This window comes from Gymnodraco acuticeps, unplaced genomic scaffold (assembly GCF_902827175.1).
Source record: "Gymnodraco acuticeps unplaced genomic scaffold, fGymAcu1.1, whole genome shotgun sequence".
Taxonomy (NCBI): Eukaryota; Metazoa; Chordata; class Actinopteri; order Perciformes; family Bathydraconidae; genus Gymnodraco; species Gymnodraco acuticeps.
Genome location: NW_022990583.1, coordinates 2,227,615 through 2,248,159, shown reverse-complemented (window position 1 = coordinate 2,248,159; position 20,545 = coordinate 2,227,615). Strand labels below are relative to the sequence as shown.

The window sequence follows — 20,545 nt, the reverse complement described above, 5'->3', positions numbered from 1 at the left end:
CAGTGTGTCCTCTCCAAATTATTCAGCATGTTACTTGTCCGCTCTGATATAGACAAATCCAAGGTACGAAGTTTAGGGTTGGGCAGCACTGTCTTTGGAGGAGTGGGGTAAAAAACCTGGTTCTCGCCCTTTAATGGCTTTGAATGCTAAAGGAGGGTACATTTAGAAAAAAGTAACAAAACAATTGTCATTTGATGTATTGCACATTCTCAATGATAATGTGGAGCCACACAGTATTTCATTACTCACATCTAAGAAGCCGTGTTCTCCGGTCCACATTACAGCTTTCTTCGTGGTTTTTATGGGTGTCTCCAATATTTCATGTCTATATGAACTACCTGCACATTGGGATTAAGATATTTTAGAGATAAAAATAATGATTATATATTTTTTACAACAACATGTTGCCCTCCTACCTATGGCTTTACTCAGGAGAGTGACCCCAGGCGCACTATTTGGCATGAGGGGGTTGAGGAAAGGTTGAGAAGCTGCTCTGACTCCTGTTTCGGGGTCATCCGGACAGCGATAGGATGGAAACATTGCAAACTTGGAGATGTGGGATGAATAGGGATGTGATTTGGAAATTGCTATCTTTATCATTTTCTCACTGTAAGGGGAAAAAGACAATTAAATAAAGATGAAGTGCATCAAAGTGTGAGGCAGACAAAAGACAAGATAGATAGAAGATATCAATCATAAAGTACTCACGCCATATTTATATCTGTTGGTTTCGGTATGCTGAGAAAAGAAACAAAATCAATCACATCATTTTAGATTCAATATTCAAAGGATTATTGTCATGTCATATCATATACACTCCTACGGTGTAGTACAGTATGTAATGAATAAAAAACTTGGGTCACAGTTTTCTCAACAAGGCAATTATCATTTAAAAAAAACGACAACCATAAAAATAGTGCAACCTCTTTAAGTAGCCCTATGGCCTGTGGGATACAACTGTCTCTGAGTCTGGTGGTTTTAAAAACAATTCATAATATGATTGATGACTATATGTATGATTAATCATGGCTACTCACAGTTGGTCATTGAGGCGAACTTTACTTTTATTTCTGCCATTATTGTTATAACGTTGTCGACTGGTTGAGTGCCTGTGAAGGTAAAAAAACAATCTATAGGTTTCATTTGGTGAATTACATTTTCATTTCTACGCAAAATATTTTTTACACTTACTCTGTTACTGCAGCTCCTCCATTACCAAAGTCATGACGGCCATTTAAATGAGTTGGGGAGGACTTGGGCTCCATCTGGCTGCTGGAGCTCTGACTCAGAGTAGAGGCGGCTGAAGGCACCATGTAACTAGGGAGAATTAAATGATGGCAAACAAACTGAAAATTAAGTCACATCTGTGGTCAAACCCTGCCTGTTGTTGTTTTGTAACAATAGTATTAATTCAGAGCAATTTATCACGAATGTTAAACCTTTTCTGATGATTAAAATAAAAATACCAATCAGAAGGAGACTAGATGTTTCCAACAATGTGTCCCTTAATGTAACACAACCAACCTGGCTCATACAATGAATGGTATGTTTCAACAGATGGGTACATATCGGCTCATGGTCACTTACCTTAGCAGTTGTATAAATGAAATCAATGACATATATTAATTTCCATTCTTTAGTGAATAGTTGAAGCATGGAAAAAGTATCCTCCTGGTACAGTTATGGGAAGGACTCGTGCTGGTCCAAATGGATTAAAGTAAAAAGCGTTGCCGCTTTCTTTGACAGGACAGGACTCCCTCGTCTTCACTTGTGACCAGCAAGGTGGGGTTGGATTCCTGGGACAGCGGAAGTGATGGTGTTACAATAAACAATGGGGTTGCAGTGAGTGACGCCTAATCCAGCTCATATCACATCCTGTGTGAGCAGTAGGTTAAATAGCTTTTGGAAGACCAAAGACTGAAATACGACACATTTTGTATGTTAAATAAAAGCTGTAACCCCTTGAAAATATGTTTAGTTCCCGTGGAGCAGTTGACTTGACTTGGTGTCATGATGTGCTTATGTCAATATTTTCATATCTAATTGGCAATCACTGCTCAGGACGCCCATCATTCATTCATCAAGTGTGGATCTGATAATATTACATATTCAGAGTTAGGTGAACTCATACAACTAAGCATGGTGTGGAATGGAAATCAAGCTGGGTCCGGCAGGCTGACACCGGATACAAGCTGTGTGCGGTGTGTGGTGTTTGGTTACAGGAGTCGCATTTCGTTGCCTTTATCCCATAATGCAACATAGAACAAGTTATACATTCAAACTGTATTCACTAGACAAAGCCAGAAAACTTGTTGCAAGAAAGTCTCTGGAACAATCTCAGAGATAATTTCTGGTTCATCCTGTTCTTATGTTGATTTAGACAATGTGTGCTCATTTTGTGGAACATCTTCTTCTAGGATTTAGTGGATGGATAGACAGCGCTGTCCATGGTGCTGTTACTCTGCCATGACTGTATTATTATTACTCTAGAAACCACATTTTCTAGATGAATGTAAAGAATGACAGAAAAGTAACAAAATTGCAAATTGGTGTTCTCATTATTGGATAAAAAAGTTACAGTGAGTTCCTAAAAACCTTGTACGTCAGAAGATTACAATTCATCCTCAAACACTGTTAGTATGGTCAGACAGTGGGAAAAACGACTAAGTAATCTTATTTTAAATGCAATGTAGCTAGATCTTGATTGGTGCATCCCAGAAAGAAAGGCACAGAAAAAGATACCGAAATATATTTTGGCAAATCAAGAATTTCAGCAATATAAAGTTTGTTTATACAGTATAGTAACACATTACTCAATGCAAAGGTGAAAAAACAAAACATTTTATAGGGCCTTTAAAATAAGACAACACACCTGCCCCCATTCTTTAAAACATCAGAAACCTGAAAACTGCACCCAAAAAACAGTTTTCAATCAGCACACAGGCAGAACTAACAGTATAATCAATGCAGCTGCCTCTCCTTGGACATGACAGACTGCTTTAAAAGTTGCAAGGTTGGCTTTGTTTGTTGGCTTTTACGAGACCCATATTCTGCATTCTAATTTTAATTGGGATTCCCAGGAGACCTTGTCCAAAGTATCAGCAAAACACCCAAGTCCTATCAAGCAGCCTAAGCTAAGTCCAGTAACCAATTACCCTCCTCTGCCCCAGCGGAGCCACATCTCTCCGGATTACATTCCCTTCTGCTGCATTATAAATGTGCCACAGCCTGCAGTGATTTCTCTATAAAATGTACTTATTGTGCACATGTGGGTTGATGCGTACAGGTACACACCAACTGACCAACTTAATCTGTAGTTATTATACACAGTAATCTATGAAACACTCATCTATAGAGGAACAAATTGATTTAAACTGGTTTATTTTCACCGTTCATGTTAACAATTTTTTTTTTTAACCTACTGGTTTATAGTTAAAGCTAATAGAAAAACCTTGCTATGAACCCAAAATATTAGCTTTGGGCCCCAACTCCCCCTTGAAAATGCAACTCTTCACAAACCGCTCGCCCAGCCAAGTGTTGTGGTTTTAACCCGATAAGGTTTGCTGAGTAACAATTGTTCTTCGTAACTTCATCTGAGAAAATTTCTCATGTAAGCATAAACTGGTTAAAGAGGTACAATATAAACTGTGTTAAAATTAGATTTTCATACAGGGCCTGTGCAGTCTTTATGCTGACAGTTCATTTTCAGTGCTTCACAAATATACACCATAACACTATTTTTATGATGGTTTTCTCATCAGCAGCATGGCTGAGGTTTGGTTCAATGTTATCGACTCAAATCAGGGTATGGAAAGACGCACACTGTTAAAAGACACCAGCATTGACTATTACAGTGAAGTGGTCTTTGGTGTCAAGGTCTGATTCTTGGTTTGCACCTGAGGGTCATGGGCATGCATAATCAAGCCTGTAAACAAATCACACATGTCATTGTTTATAATGTGCATATTTTTCTTTGTTGAGTGAAGCTTTCTTTTTTTCAAACGAGCACACCACTGCTATTACACACAACACAAATACTGTGCCTTCCCTGCAAGGTTTAATGAAACATCAAATTCGTACTTGGTTGTGATTGGAGCCTAGCACAGAGTGTCTCTGGTGGTAAAGAATAAAGAGAGCGAGTGAACAGCCTGCCCTGCAGTTTTTAAGGAGAATATGTTAGTGTTGTGTTTTTCTACAGCTCTGCATAGTATTCCTCAGACACCTCCAGAGACACTCATTCTCGACTTGACAGACAGCTGTAACATCGCTCATTGATCCGTTTTAAACTAAACTCAGTCTTTGATGTCCACTTGTTCTCTCAGTGTTAAGAGGACAATGGACTGTCTTATATGGGGGAATAGAAAATACATATTTTGAGGACATCACTTCTCTGAGAAGCTCGGCTGCATACGCACCACACCGTCATCAACTCGTCTAACTTGTTCTGTTGCATTTGAGTGTCTCATTTGGTCCTCACAGCAGCTTTCACTATGACAACATTTGACTTCTCGGATATTGCGGCTTTTTTGGACTGCCACCCAGATCTTTTCGAGGAGTATCTAGTCCGAAAGGCGAAATGTGACCAGGTGAGCAGATGGCTGAGAGAGCATCCTCCGTCGAAAGTGCCAACCACAGCGGAGGAGAAGCGCGGCGCTGCCCGGGACTCGCTGTGGCCGACCAACCCGGAGGGGCTCCGGCGCAGATCCTCCCACATGGAGCTGCGACGGAACTTCGCCCGGTCCAAAGCCACTACCGCACACCGGACCTATGACGAACATGTGAGCCAACATGAGTCCCAGTCCAGCATGAGGCGTCGTGCACTCCTGCGTAAAGCCAGCTCTCTGCCTCCGACCACCGCGCACATCCTGAGCGCCCTGCTGGAGTCCCGGGTCAACGTGCCCCAGTACGCGTCCAGCGCCATCGAATACAAATACAGACTTAAGGAAACCAACGAGAGGGAGTTTTTCTTGGAGTTGGTGAAGGATATCTCCAATGACTTGGACCTGACAAACCTAAGTTATAAGATCCTGATCAATGTGTGCATCCTGGTGGATGCGGACAGGTGTTCACTGTTCCTTGTGGAGGGACCCGCGCACAAGAGGACACTGGTGTCCAAATTATTTGATGTGCACTCTGGCACCACTGTCAGACCATCATCCAGCACCCTAAACTCCAACGAAGTGCAGGTGCCATGGGGAAAGGGTATTATTGGATATGTGGCAGAGCATGGAGAAACTGTGAACACACCAAACGCATATGAGGTAAATAAATACCAGTTTACCGAGACTAAAGTTTATGCAGATGTATTTACAGGTGCAGCCATTGATTAATGATGAAAGACTGGTGTTGAAATCAGAAGTTGTTCACCACTGGGAGTAAACATGAACACAAACAGTGGTGCCAACATTAAAAGTATCCACAAAGAATGTAAGCCATTTTAATTAGTTGTTTTTGAAGTGGAACTCTGTGAGTTGGTTAAAGGAAAGCTCAACTCAAAGGGGTCACTTAACCAGAATAAATGGAGAAAATACTAATTACCTCAATTAGGTCAGAATAGAAAAAACTCTCTAACAGTCAAAGCAAAAGCAAGCATTATAATTCTTCCCACAAGCCACCACATCATTATATCATAGCCCTGGGCTTCATGGTACTGCATGGGCTAAGGCAACATGATGATTCTCCTGAGGTCTAATACTGCAATAGTTCATATGTGTCAGGGATATCGTAAATATTCTGCTTTTGATAAAAAGAACAGGAACATGTTGTTCTGTAAATTTCCAAACAGTTTTCTTCTGGGAAGCTTTACAGTAGCCCGCAAAGCCCAAAAATGTGAAGCAATGCATTCAGGCTTTTTGTGTGTTAATGTAGGATCATGCATGTTTGATATAACCTTAAACCTTTTTTAATGTGATCACTGTTCCAGGACCACCGCTTCAGTGATGAGATAGACAAGCTAACAGGCTACAAGACTCAGTCCATCCTCTGTATGGCCATATGTAACAGTGATGGGGAAGTCATAGGTGTTGTTCAAGCTATCAACAAAAATCCCATGGGCACTCCCTTTACCGAGGATGATGAGAAGGTGAGGCTTTATTATGTTGCCATGCTGCCAGGGGAGTTTCACATCCACATACATTTTATTGGCCATTTAAAATCCTCAGTATTGTAGCTGGTTTGACCATTAAGGGCGTTTTAGAGACAGAGTTAAAATTGGATTTTTGAACACACACACACACACACACACACACACACACACACACACACACACACACACACACACACACACACACACACACACACACACACACACACACACACACACACACACACACACACACACACACACACACACACACACACACACACACACACACACACACACACACACACACACACACACACACACACACACACACACACACACACACACACACACACACACACACATACACACTTATTGCACATAAGCTCTTGAGCCATTCAGCTTAAAGCAGTGTTTTTACAGTGAATCTTCTTAATGGCTGTGGAGAGGGGCAAAGTGTTCCCTCAGAAGCAAAACACCAGAAATATGAACGAAGGAGGTCAACCTTTTACTCGATTTGCAGCATTTATTATAACCGGCTGCACAATATAGACGCACACTCAGGAAACACATTTGAAGGGGTTACACTTTCAATTACTCCCTGAGCAGTCCACTTGGAATGAGTTTACTACAAATTGCCTGTATTACATTTTTTTCACAGGTTATATATGCAATCCCATTGTTCTAGTTTTTACTTGAAAAGGCTGGTTACTTGTTTCGGTGTGTAGCCAGGTAAAAAAAAGTAAAGCTGAGTTACCGTGCCGTGGTGCCCTTGAGCAAGGCACCAAACACTCCCATTGCTCCCCGGGCGCTGTACAATAGCTGCCCACTGCTCCTAGACTCCTGGTACTAATGCAGAGGCCAAATGTCACTGTGTGCTGTGTGCTCTGCATGTGTGACCATTAAAGAGGGTTTCATCCCTCCAATTCTATCTACTGTGGGTAAAGACGTGGAGATGCTGGTGCAGTCAATCTCTGTAGTCAACAGGTAGTTTATGTTTACTCACCAAAAGATCTGCTGCACTGACATTCATCTGCTTGTCCACAAGGTGGCAGAGTAAAGTTGTAGAAAACATTGTTTTCTCCTGACATTTTCTGTCTGGCCTCCTCTTAAAAGATATCAACTTTAAACAGCATTTTGAGTTTGCAGTATGTAAGGTTTAGAAAAGCCAAAATGTTTCCGTATAGCTAATTAAAAGCACCTTCAGTAATTGCTCCTGACCAACAAAGATAATGAGTAGGAAAAAAGACCTTTGATGTCTCACTAAATGCCTTCTATCTTCAAATCAATACTTCATTAACAGGAAATCTATTTGTAGAGAAATGTGTGCAAAGAAGCAGATAACTCCATCATCACCTTCTATTTTTCTCTTACCCAGTTGCATGCATTTTTGTTTAGCACACGAATAGCTAACATCGTTATTGATTATGGATGCTTCTCACGACGTTCTTTTGGTACTCCAACCCAGGTACTGCAGATGTATCTACCATTCTGTGGAATATCGATTTCCAATGCCAAGTTGTTTTCGGAGTCTCGCAAGGAGTATGAAAGGAGTAGGGTAAGAGAATATTATGTGCATTTACAAAAAAGATGTTTGGTTGTTTTGTAGCCACTGGAGTATCAACAGTAGAATTAAAATGGTTATGCTTAGTCATATTCATTGGTAATAACTCTAATACAAATGTGACGACTGAAGGTAATTTATATAGTGGCTAACAAACTTATTGTGCATCCTTTGACAGCCTGACCTTATATTGTGAATATGTTAACACTGTGTATCGAACAGCAGTCATCAGTCCTTTCTCCTTGCTACAGGCTCTGCTGGAGGTGGTCAATGACCTGTTTGAGGAGCAGACTGACCTGGAGAAGATCGTAAGGAAGATCATGCAGCGAGCGCTGACCCTGCTGCAGTGTGAACGCTGCTCTGTGCTCCTCCTCGAAGACATTGATTCCCCCGTGAGGCTCTTTATCGGCTTTTAAGTTTGCCCTGCCTAACAGATACATTTTCTTTAAACTTTTTCTTCAAACCATGTAGCTCTTCTCATGCAGGATTCTCTTTTTTGTTTCTACATATTGTTGGTTGTGTTGATTAATGTATTTTCTATAGGTTGTGAAGTTCTCCAAGACGTTTGAGCTAATGTCTCCCCTGTGCAACATCGACCGTGAAATCAGGTAAAATAGACTTTTAGGGGTACTATAACGAGATGCCAAAACAACAACACATACCATAAACAGACACATATTCTCTCACACAAATCCATAACAAGAAACCAACATAAATAAGGAAGTTAGTCAATATTAACTGCAGTTGTGTAGCCAGTTAAGTGCAGAGAACTGACTTTTGTTTTCCTGTTTGTGTTATTGGCCACATCAGCATGGAGAAGCTATCGTGTTCTGATTGGCTGATCAATAACAGCATTGCTGAGCTGGTGGCTTCCACAGGACTGCCGGTTAACATCAGCGATGTGTGTCAGGACCCACGCTTTGATGCAGAGGTGTGCACACAAAAGTCTCTTTAGAAAACCTATTATAGTTGCAAATATAACTGCAGCAAGTAGACAAAGACACACATCATAAACACCAACACATTTAAATGTATGTGTTATTTTACTTTTTTTACTCGAAGAAACAATATGGGCCTGGGCAGGTATTCAAATATATATTTCTCAAACAAACATAAACTACATTTTCACTGTGTCCTCTCTTTACAGGCGGACCAGGCCTCAGGGTGTCACATCAGATCGGTGTTATGCGTCCCTATCTGGAATCGGACCCATCAGATAATTGGTAAATCAACCGGAAATAATCAAATGTTCCTCACTGGAAAACCAGTTGTTGTTTTTACAGTCAATGATGTGTATTTGTGTGTGTATTTTTGTGACTGTTTTCTGCAGGGGTTGCACAAATTCTGAATCGCTTAGACAGGAAGACGTTCAACGATGCAGATCAGAGACTGTTTGAGGTTTGCTTTTAATAACTCTACAGCTGCTCCATTACATCTTTGTTTAAAAATTGCATTAGATATTACATAATGCCAACATCTTATGCTTCCTTTTATGTTTGTTTTTTTCCTGTATTTGTGTACAGGCATTTGTGATTTTCTGTGGACTTGGAATCAACAACACTATGATGTACAATCAGGTTAAGAAGACGTGGGCCAAGCAGTCTGTAGCACTGGATGTAAGCACTGTAACATCTTGATTGTTTTACTTTAAATCAAATCATCAGCCTACCATTTTGGATTTATGAGATAAGTTTTTTTAATGTGTTTGTATGTTTGACTTTTTCTTATTTTTTCTCAAATGTTCAATGACTGTGATGTGATGTATCCACATTTAAAAAGTGTGTGAGTGGCTAAACAAATCCTTTAAAATACATGACAGGCATATGTGTTTTATACCAGTATTTAAAATACATTACATTAAACACAAGCTGTATCAGATACCGCTAATACAATATATACTTATACACTTCATACATAATGAAGTTTAACAGTCACTGAGGCTACTGATGAATGTTATACAGGCTCTGATTTGCTATCCATCATAATATGCAACAAGCTGCATTTTTCTCAACTAATATATGTATCCATTTAGTTAAACTAAAAATAACATCTATTTAAAATGAGTGTATGGGCAAATATAAATGAGGAGAGTGATGTCACTGAATATTTTATAAGAGAGGCTTTTAACAATCATTAGCATCACCATCAGTGTTCTGCTCCATTGCCCGATATCTAACCTGAGCCGTCACATTATCCTCAGCAAACACGGCTCTGCTTCTCACCATAAATATTTCCGCTGCCTTCAATAATTCATTATAAATACATGTGCCAGTCTGCTCATCTGTCATCAAAGGCAACACATACCCCGCCTGTATTTCTGCCACATAATCTCTGCTGTCTCTTTAAACACCTCGTGTCTTTTTTTCCCCACTGCAGGAGACATCAAGTGCAGCATGTTGGTTTTAAAAGCACAGTTATACTCCTGTTTGATCGTGATCACATGACAAGTAATAGGAAAGATTGCTGGCCTTGTAATTCTTGCAACATATTTATTATCTCTAATTCAATTTAGGATTTTCACCTCAATAGCATAACATTAGCAAACAAAAAAAACTGAAATATTGACTTTAATTAAATGTATTATGTCAACAAATTTCACATAACTGTATTAGGTTAGTTGGAAGCAATACAATCAAGTTTGAATTAAGCATTAGGTTAAACTTAATATTATTGCTTTCACCTAACCTAATACATTTATGGGAAATGTGTTGACATAATACATTTAATTAAAATCAACGGTTCAGTTATTTTAGTGCATCATACTACATTTCCTTTGTCTAACTTTTTTGCACAAATGTATATTTTTCAGATGTTGTCCTACCATGCTACTTGTTCCAAGGCAGAAGTTGACAGACTCAAGGTAATCTCAAAGATAACAACATTCATACATTATAATAAAACTAACTTTCTGAAAGCTGATGACAATGTTCAGTGCTATGCTCCCTCCCTTGCTGTGTGATTGACAGCTCTGTCCTCTATCCCCCTAAGGCAGCTAAGATCCCCCTGAGCAGTGAGTTGGGCATCGATGAGTTCCACTTCAACGACTTCTCTTTGGACAATGACGCCATGATCACCGCGTCACTCCGGATGTTTCTGGAACTTGGAGTTGTGCAAAAGTTTAAAATTGACTATGAGGTGAGGCCCTGCAATATGTCCTGTCAGAGTCTACATTTGACGTTTGTTTATCACCTGCATTTTTCTTGTAGGTTTTGTGCCGCTGGCTTTTGACTGTGAGGAAGAACTATCGAACTGTGGCGTATCACAACTGGAGGCATGCCTTCAATGTGTCGCAGTGCATGTTTGCCATGATCACAGTAAGTTTCAAGATATTAAAAAATATTTCTCTTCCCGCAGTGCCCCCTTTAGGGTGTAGGGGGCGGTTTGGGAATGGGCCCCCGTTTTTTTTCACCATTCATTCCAATGGCTGGCGTCTATGTCACGTGATCTTCAAATTTCTCCCTGCAAAAAAAACAAACATGGCCGAACTTCGTTTTATTCTCGGTTGAAAATGCCTATTTTAAAGTTAGTTTGGCCATTAAAATGCGTTTTGATGACATTTGATGCGAGAAATAGGAGTTGTTATTTCAGATTATGTGTGCAGTGGATGTACATGATCTTTAGTTTGCTCGTTATTACGAAGATTACTTCAGGAAATTTCGTCCATAGAACATTTTCATTGTTACCAAGGTGGTTGCTAGGGACGCTGCTATCGATATTATTTCTGTTATGTTGTGTAACTGTTTAATGGTGTTATCTTTATTGCCACCCCCTTCCCCGTTAATGTATAGTGTTGGTCCACAGCGCAAACATATTAGTTTAACAAAATCCGCATCTAAAGATAGACTGATAGATAGATAGTTCTGTATTTATAGAGCCCTGATGAGAAGACTTCTAGACAAACATGAGGAACTGAAAACGTGACGTGGATCATAAATATATCAGCCATTAAACAACATCTTACATTTATTTTCACACAATACGTCTCCTTGCAGTATCAACACTAATTCGGCTGACTTTTATATTTGATCCAATTGGTAGATAGGCTGTATTTACACCATAAAGGTGCACAGCTGATATAAAGGGACACCTAGTGGTTAAAGCATGTTATTGCATTTCATTATTTTTATTATGAGATATTAATAGGATCCCTATAAAGTATATTCATTACTCGTTATTCTCTACTAATAGTTCATTAAAGACTGTATATAATGACTATTTTGCACATCTCTTTCAAGATCTCAAGATTTTCTAAGGTTTATTGACATATCATATAGGCCTACACAACTATGGTGTAGTTATGCATTGAATGAAAAACTTGGGTCGCAGGTTCCTCAATAGTGCATTACAAGACATCTATCAATATTTGTGCATACCTCCAGCAATGTTAGCTATGTTGAAGCACTTATTTTAACTGATATTATACATAATGTATTATACTCTTATAAGATGTATGTAGATATTTCATCTCCGGCCTTGTCAGGTATTGAACAATCAATAAATAAAGAACACAGAATTGTTAAATATAAAACACAGAATTGGTGTGATTATACTAAATGATTTACAAATAAACACCACTGCATATTTACAACTGTTACACATGCTGATGTAACGCAAATGTTCCAACTTGGGATCAATAAAGTATATATTATCTTAAGCTGATCAATGGCTACTGCCATATTTGCAAAATGTGCCTCTGAACCTTGACAAGTGCATGTTTCAGGCTTATCAATTAATGTAATGTAATGTTATCAATTAACAACAGGGGTCACAAACATAAGACCAGCTGTTAAATAAAGCTCTTCTGACCTTAGCTGGCATGTGTGGAGGCTATATATATTAATGCTGCCCATTATGGGCACAAGCAATTTTCACCCATTTATTAATTATATGTTTTAAATTTGAGTGTTTCCTATCCCCTAAACCTCCAGGGATGTACACAGTTTAATACTGGCAACTTCTTATTATGGGAAATACGAAAACGTCTTTTAAAACTACAACTCCCAGTAGAAACGTGCCATAGATAGAAAACATGTTGCGAAACAGAATAGCCAGCATGTGTAGTTCTGGGGACCGGGTGGGGGAGGGCCGGACGCGGTGGACCCGTTCAAATCCAGTTTTGGACAGTCGGCCATGGTTCCATCCCATTTCAAGTGCTGTTCGAGGCTCGGTGTAACCCTCGGAGCACACTCTCCAATCACAGAGCTTGAGGACTATCACGGGGTTTGTCAAACAGAGCACATGGTGTAGTCCAAACGATAGCTGGGGATTCTGGGTAGTGTAATGTCTTCTGCTATCCTTTACTCCGAAAAAATATTTGTTTCTCCGAATCGAAGGGGAAAAATACAAAAGCATTGCACACAATTTAAACCAATCAATGTTGTGTAATTAACAAGGATAATCTGGTGTTTTTTTAGTCGATGAGTAGTGCAGATATCACTGTAAAATCAATCGACAGTAAGGGGAATACTTACTTCCGGGTGTACAATTCTCCGTTATCCAATGAGAATGGACGCTCACATTGCCTTTAAGGGCAGCCGACACAAACGAATGTCGTGCTTCCATGAGCGTCATTACCAGTAGAAACACATTGCTTTTAAAATCGTGCTGTGCAACACGAAAAAAAGGGGAAAATCGTGTTGGTGAACACGAATCAATAGATTAAAAATCGTGTTGGTGAACACGAAATGCCATGAGACTGGGTTGATATATTATGGGTCTCAGATATATCAAAAATATATAAAAACATGTCTATGATGTGTTTTGCTCAAAGTACCAAACAGATCATGCATTTTAGACATCCCTCATATCTCTCTGTTTTAGCCCCGTTAGAGAATGGCTGATTTTGGGGCCTTAGCTTGAAAAAGGAGGGGGAGCTAATGCCTGCTCAGAATTCTAAGGGCAGATACAGTTAAATTCTGCCGGGATTAAACACCATCATGTTCCAAACCACATCAAGGATTATTTCTGAAACAGTATGGAGCTCAAATGCTTTTTCTCTTGCGGGTTTACCACAAGGTGAGTTCCTTTTTTTAAGTTCAATTAGGAGAGACTTCATTTTGTTTAAAGAACATTTATTGACACATGCCATATGATAAATGTTAAGTCTTTGGCGATTAGACCCCGATCCTGAAATCGTATATCTAAAGGGGGAAATACAGCCGTGAGCATATAGGGAACCCCCCCGGGGTCTAGACACTGGTGGTGATGCTGAAGATCTGGATTTGATGAGGAGATGGGATGAAGAGGGGATGTGATGAGGTCTTTGGATTAGCTCTCCTGGCACTGGATATGATGAAAGGAGGTGGATGGGGAGGAGGTGGTCGGCAGCATGGAAACCTGAAATCACAGCTGACTGCAGGAGAGAGGAGAACCATTTTAAAGTTTGGCTGCCGCACGAGGATTGGCTGCTGAGATTGAGGTGAATGTAATAGGTTAACAGAATGCCCGTGATGAGCTGATTATAAGCAGCTGCAAAGTGAATGTATACCAGTCTTCCTGAAAGAACTTACGTTGAGCTTCATTGCCTGCTTTTTTTACACATACTCTCTCCAGTACATGTTAGCTCTGAGTGTTAGCAGTGCTTGCTAATGTAAACAACCATATTACGTCCAAAACACGTCAGGCATTGTTTCTGATAGCAACTTTCTGATAGTGCCGTGGGTCCTCATTTCCGATTTGACGAAGACGCAAATCTGGATCAGCTCCGTTGTTCCCCCGTTTTTAGAGATCTGGGTACAGAGGAAAAGAGAGGGTTTGTTGACACTTTGTGAGTTCCCTGACACACCAGGGACACATATTTATGTATAAAATACATAAAAAAGTGCATTTAGCATGAAAGGTCACCTTTAAAGAATTCAAAGGAGGAATATTTGGGTTAAGTCTCAAAGAGAATGATCAACTTGACTGATTTGGTGTGCTAAAAACTCCCAAACTTAATAATAATGTAACTCCAGAAATGTTCTGTCATGTCCTTTTCTATTGCACATAGAAATGAATGCTAAGTGGATAAGAATGTGCCATTCTGCTTTTCTTTGTGCAGACAGCCAGTTTCCGGGACGTCCTGTCGGAGGCTGAGATACTGGCCCTGATGGTCGGCTGCCTGTGTCATGACTTGGACCACCGAGGCACCAACAATGCATTTCAAGCCAAGTAAGTGAGGTAGGCCTACAGTATGACGACAGACAGTCTGCAGAAAGCTTCACCGCTCTGTTCTGACCCACAGGACCGGCTCAGCTCTGGCTCTGCTCTACGGCACGTCAGCCACCCTGGAGCATCATCACTTCAACCATGCAGTCATGATCCTACAAAGTGAGGTCAGAACATTACTTCTCATAACGCTCAAGTAATTCAGAGGTTTAGTTATTGGACCTGTAGTATTTTGGATCCTGTAGTATTTTTGACTTTTTATTTTATTCATCCAGAATATTTTATATTGTTTATATTGTTTTTATTTGATATAATATTTTTCATTATATTTGTAATTCTTAATTCTCTTTTCCACGTTTTAAAGTAGTTAAAGTATTGTATTTTAATTAGGGCTGTCAAGTTAACGCGTTAATAACGAAAAAAAAAAATTAACGCCACTAATTATTTTAATGCAATTAACGCATGTGTATTTTTTTTCCTCGGCCGCCCCGTAGTTTCAGAGCGCATCGAGTTTAAAATACCATCTACAAGCTGATGCTGACAGCCCCGCTCCTGCCGCCCGCTTGTGGCAGACCACACTTCCACGCTCACCGGCAGGCACCGACTGGCCATTGGGAGGACCGGGAGGGTGTGTGTATGTGTGGCCCGAGCGAGCGAGAGAGAGACCTTACGTGCATTGTTGTTGTTAGCATCTGGTGCTAGCTAGCTGCGCTAACGGATATAAGGAGCTGTTTAAGTGAAAACAGAGGAGCGACATTTCGCCACAACTGCGCCGAGCACTTGACGTTATGCAGGAAGCCAGACAGTGGGACAATGTACGAACAGTCAGCACGTATAATGCGCGCAACATGATTGCAGCGTTCGAGCATATGCCTTGAGTTGCACATAGCTCCAACACACACACACACACACACACACACACACACACACACACACACACACACACACACACACACACACACACACACACACACACACACACACACACACACACACACACACACACACACACACACACACACACACACACACACACACACACACACACACACACACACACACACACACACACACACACACACACACACACACACACACACATTGTATTGTATGAGAGAGGTTCCAGGTTGAATTGAGGCGAATATTTGTAATGTTCAGAGGTTGTTGTGTTTAATATTCATGAGAATATTTGTCATTATTCAAATGATAATAAACATTAGCATAAAGCATATTTGTCCACTCATATGTTGATAAGAGTATTAAAAACTTGAAAAATATTCCTCTAAGGTACATTTAGAACAGATCAAAAATGTGCGATTAATTTGCGATTAATCGCGATTAACTATGGACAATCATGCGATTAATCGCGATTAAATATTTTAATCGACTGACAGCCCTAATTTTAATGTCTGAACACACTTCTGCTTCTGTGACGAAAGTAATAAATTATCTATCTATTGGCTGCGAGTGTTTAACTGACTTGGATTCGCCAATTAATTGGATCCTTTTTACCATAAGAAAAGCACTTAATACGTTGTTGATGCTTCAAAAAGCTCATGGTGTTATGGTTCACTTGCTTAAATGTGTACAATAATGGCCACAGTGCAACAATCACCTCTGTCAACCCTTGCAACGCCTGTCTTTTCAAGGGTAAATACACCTGATTAAACTAGACAAACAAAACCAAAACAAAAGTTGAATGTATACTAGCAGAATACAACAAAACGCTATTAAAAGGAACTTCATCATCAATGCCTACGTATGTGATCCCTCTTAAAACAGTCCCAAGATTCGTAGACGGCAGCAGTGACCACCATTGACGTTGTGAGACTGCTTCGATCTGTTTGATCATCTGGAAATGTTCTCTCTATTGATTTCTGTAACAGAGGACAGGGAAAGTCTATACACACTGCTAATTAACGTGATAATGAGAACTGCGTTTGACAGTGAGCAATGACTTTACCAATGCACTGGCTGCATAAGGAGACATTGTAGCAACTATTACTCATCCTTGTCTGCTTTTGTGTATCTACCCTAATGTATGCTATTGTATTTTGTCTCCTCACAGGGTCACAATATCTTTGCAAACCTCTGCTCTAAGGAGTACAGCAACATGATGCAACTATTGAAGCAGGCGATTCTCTCCACAGACCTTACTTTGCACTTTGAGTGAGTGGTCTTTTTTAATGAATTCAGAGCCGAGGTACTCAGTGGTTATATAACAACACTGAAATAGATTTATGCATATTATTGTTAAATTCACAAAATAAGGATTAACATTTAGATGTTTGTGTTTTTACAGAGTGCTCTTGTGGTGAAAACTGTCTTTATTATTTTTTGCATTTTAATACTTTCTGTATCCTTGTCTGTCTCGTTGCATTGTAAGGCGCAGGAACAAGTTCTTTGAGTGTGTTCTCTCTGGAGAATTTAGCTGGACAGATGAAGGACATAGAGAAGTTATCAGGTTTCTACCTCTGTGCTAAATACAACTTTCCTGTGCCAACATCACTTTAAGTGAAAACAAATAGGTAGAACAAAGCTTTGTTGTCATTGTCAGGTCCATGATGATGACAGGATGTGATCTGGGCGCAGTCACTCGTCCTTGGAAGATATCCAAACAGGTTTGATGCTTTTCACATCATGTGTTAGGGCTTGGAGATGTACAATTTAAGTTGGAATTTGTTTTTTAAAAAGGACCTGTTCTTCCCTTTACAAATTAATAATGTAAATATACTTCCTGAAATTCAAGTAAAGCATATTGAGTACAAAACAAATCCAATGCAGGCATCCACTAACTTAGAGGCCATGAATCCAAATGTTACATAATGTTTGAGTAAAATGATAATGTGTGGAATTATTTGCCAAGGTTGCAGAGCTGGTGACGAGTGAGTTCTTTGAACAAGGTGACAGAGAGAGGTCAGAGCTGAAGTTGACCCCAGCAGTAAGTATGCACGCTTTCCAGGTATTTCTTTCACTAGGATCTTTTTCACACAGATTTCTATGTCATAAAGAGTTGGCAGCATACACTCCAACCATGATGTATTAGAGTGATATCTAAAAAATAATAATTACGATGAATGTTTCGTAAGTAAATGACAAAGATTATCTCCTCTCTGTAGGCCATATTTGACCGCAATCGCAAAGATGAATTGCCTGCCTTACAGCTAGAGTGGATAGATGGGATATGTAGACCCCTTTACCAAGTAGGTAACTGTTATGTATAAAGTTAAACTTGTACCGTTGATGTCAGTACAAAAATTATAGGCATTATTTGTGAGTTTTAATATTAATGGTACTCCTTTGTTTCGCTCCCAGGCAATGCTGAAGCTCAACAGGAAGTTACAGCCAATGGTCGATGAGATAGATGCCAATCGCAACAAATGGCAGGAGCTGTGCTCGTCCGACCAGGAGCCACGCAGAGCCTCAGTGACTGATCTGAGTCCTGAGCCCCAGGAACAACTCGACTCCACAGAGGAGTGTGGGTCAAAGTCTGAGGGCAGTCAGGATCTGAGGTGCAGAGTAAGCAACGGTTCCTGTGACGATGGCAACAAGACTTCTGCAGGAAATAAGTAAAGCGCACCTAGTGTTACTTATAGGTTTATCCATTCAAAAGCTCACATGGGACTCATCCAGTACTTTGTGATATTTTAGCACATGCATTACCCTCAATTATTTTTTTAATCTGGGTTGATTAAATGCAGTTGTCATCTGCTGAGCACATTGCTTCTCCCAAGTGTCACTGTGCTGAACTCAGGAGTGTTCCAGTTGGTCAACATATACATTCAAAGGGCAGTTTGCCTTATCTGTATATTAGTCTATCTATCTATCCATCCATCATCTATCTATCTATCTATCTATCTATCTATTCATCCATCCATCTATCTATCTGTCTATCTATCAGTTTTTCATTATTGAGTTGTATAAGAAGAAGAGACTGCTGTGAAACCAAAGAGGACCACTTATTACTGTAATTCTTTGTTATGGGAAATGCCTAAACATCTGAATCCCACTGGAACAGTGTAACAAAACGAAAAAGGAATCACTGATTTCTCTTACATGAAAACACAAATTGCCATTATGAATGTAGACCGGAGCATGATGTTGTTCCTGAATGTTTCTTACTGTCTTACCTCATTTGCAAATATTTTGCTGCATGGCACTTTTTTTTTTATGTTCTTGGGTTAACTGGTCCTTCTGTGATCCAGTTGTTTTGTGAATTGCATGAGTGTAATATGATTTTTTTTTTTTTTTTTTTAAATCAGTGGGTAAGGAATTAGTAAAATGAAGTTGAAAGGCCAAATGTTAGTGTATTGGTTGTGTACTCATACCATCTAAATCCTCAGGCTGATTGTTTGTATGAGACCTAGGGCTGCACGATATTGGATAAAACTGACATTGCGATTTCCCCCCCGCTGCGATATATATTGCGATATGAAAACATACAGGAATTGAAGAAACTATATTTAACCGGATGAAGGATTTTAGTCAGGAGGTCTGGATCTTAAGTTATCATTTCCAAACATTTGGACTACCTATGTTGCAAATGTATTATCTTTTCAATTTACACACGGCATCTATTGCACGTCTGTCCGTCCTGGGAGAGGGATCCCTCCTCTGTTGCTCTCCCTGAGGTTTCTCCCATTTTTCCCTTTAAACTGTGGGTTTTCTTTGGAAGTTTTTCCTTGTACGATGTGAGGGTCTAAGGACAGAGGGTGTCATATTGTCATACTGATATTTTGTACAAACTGTAAAGTCCACTGAGACAAATGTAACATTTGTGATATTGGGCTATATAAATAAACATTGATTGATTGATTGATTATCAGAGCAACGCTGAGCAAAGCTGAGCTAGCTCGGTTAGCAGCGCCGAACTGCCCTGGAGAAACACATTAAACTACTTTATTCAGTGTTTTTACCTTTAATCACCGGGTCCGTTTGCTTTGGAGATTTGATTGTGATCTAACTCTGGTTTGCTGTGCATGCAGAGCCTGCATGTCACTCACTCAAGTACCCCTGACATGAGAGCCGTGCAAGGTTTCATTTTGTAGCAAGCAGCAAAATAATTGTAACATGACGTGTTTGAGTTAATTTGCCTACTTAATATCGCAAGTCGATTTCTTTTAAATCGCACGTCCTGCGATGTGAATATCGCGCATGCGCATATCGCGATTATCGTCACGACACATCGTGCAGCCCTAATGAGACGTCATAATCCCTTAAAAAAATGACACAAATTAATACAAATGTTGTTTTATGGCTCTGAAATTAACTTTCAGTTAAGAAATGATTTAGCTTTTTGGAAATGTAAATTATTATATGGAACCACTGAAAGGCAAGTGAGAAAAATAATCTGGTGATCCATCATTTCGGTCTGATCTAAATAGTTGTCTCTCCTCAACAACGATTAACCCTCCGAGACCCACATAGGACATTTCCGTTTTTGTATATTTTTGTGTTTTGCCTAATAAATTGTCATTTATTTGCAGTAAAATCAAGTTTTACATATCCCAGAAATCAGCACAACCTCAGCTAATGATATGTGTCACTCATTAGAGATTTATATACACTATAATAGGGGATATTTGCCCATAAATAAAACAAATAAAAGACGGAGCTTGAATGTTTTACTTATTTCATTAAAAATAACTGCTAACCATAACATTGAAAGAAACATTCAACACAGCAAATTGCACACATTTATTATCATTGTATCAGAACTGATTAGAAGATGCTAACTTATTCTGTTAATTAGT

At 39.6% G+C, this 20,545-nt stretch overlaps 1 protein-coding gene across 2 annotated transcripts; it reads left to right on the top strand.

The window, feature by feature from the left end:
• The first annotated feature begins 4,470 nt into the window (after positions 1-4,470).
• On the top strand, positions 4,471-19,278 carry pde11al (phosphodiesterase 11a, like). 2 transcript variants are annotated; one of them, XM_034227931.1, is made up of 20 exons: positions 4,471-5,261; positions 5,924-6,082; positions 7,551-7,640; positions 7,898-8,038; positions 8,190-8,254; positions 8,457-8,577; positions 8,794-8,869; positions 8,977-9,044; positions 9,170-9,262; positions 10,456-10,506; positions 10,635-10,781; positions 10,853-10,960; positions 14,686-14,795; positions 14,869-14,959; positions 16,861-16,961; positions 17,179-17,256; positions 17,350-17,413; positions 17,659-17,733; positions 17,912-17,995; positions 18,108-19,278. In XM_034227931.1, exons 1-20 carry the CDS (start codon positions 4,491-4,493, stop codon positions 18,363-18,365), a joined length of 2,751 nt encoding a protein of 916 aa, XP_034083822.1. In that variant the 5' UTR covers positions 4,471-4,490; the 3' UTR covers positions 18,366-19,278. The 2 variants fall into 2 exon arrangements, with proteins under 2 accessions (XP_034083822.1, XP_034083823.1); XM_034227932.1 differs by lacking the exon at positions 17,179-17,256.
• Positions 19,279-20,545: the final 1,267 nt, after the last annotated feature.

Excerpts from the sequence above, each read along its gene's own strand:
- pde11al (XM_034227931.1), top strand. The coding sequence starts at position 4,491 with ATGACAACATTTGACTTCTCGGATATTGCGGCTTTTTTGGACTGCCAC. Across the intron at positions 8,255-8,456 it reads AACATCGACCGTGAAATCAG|CATGGAGAAGCTATCGTGTT; the intron begins GTAAAATAGACT and ends TGGCCACATCAG. Across the intron at positions 9,045-9,169 it reads CAGATCAGAGACTGTTTGAG|GCATTTGTGATTTTCTGTGG; the intron begins GTTTGCTTTTAA and ends ATTTGTGTACAG.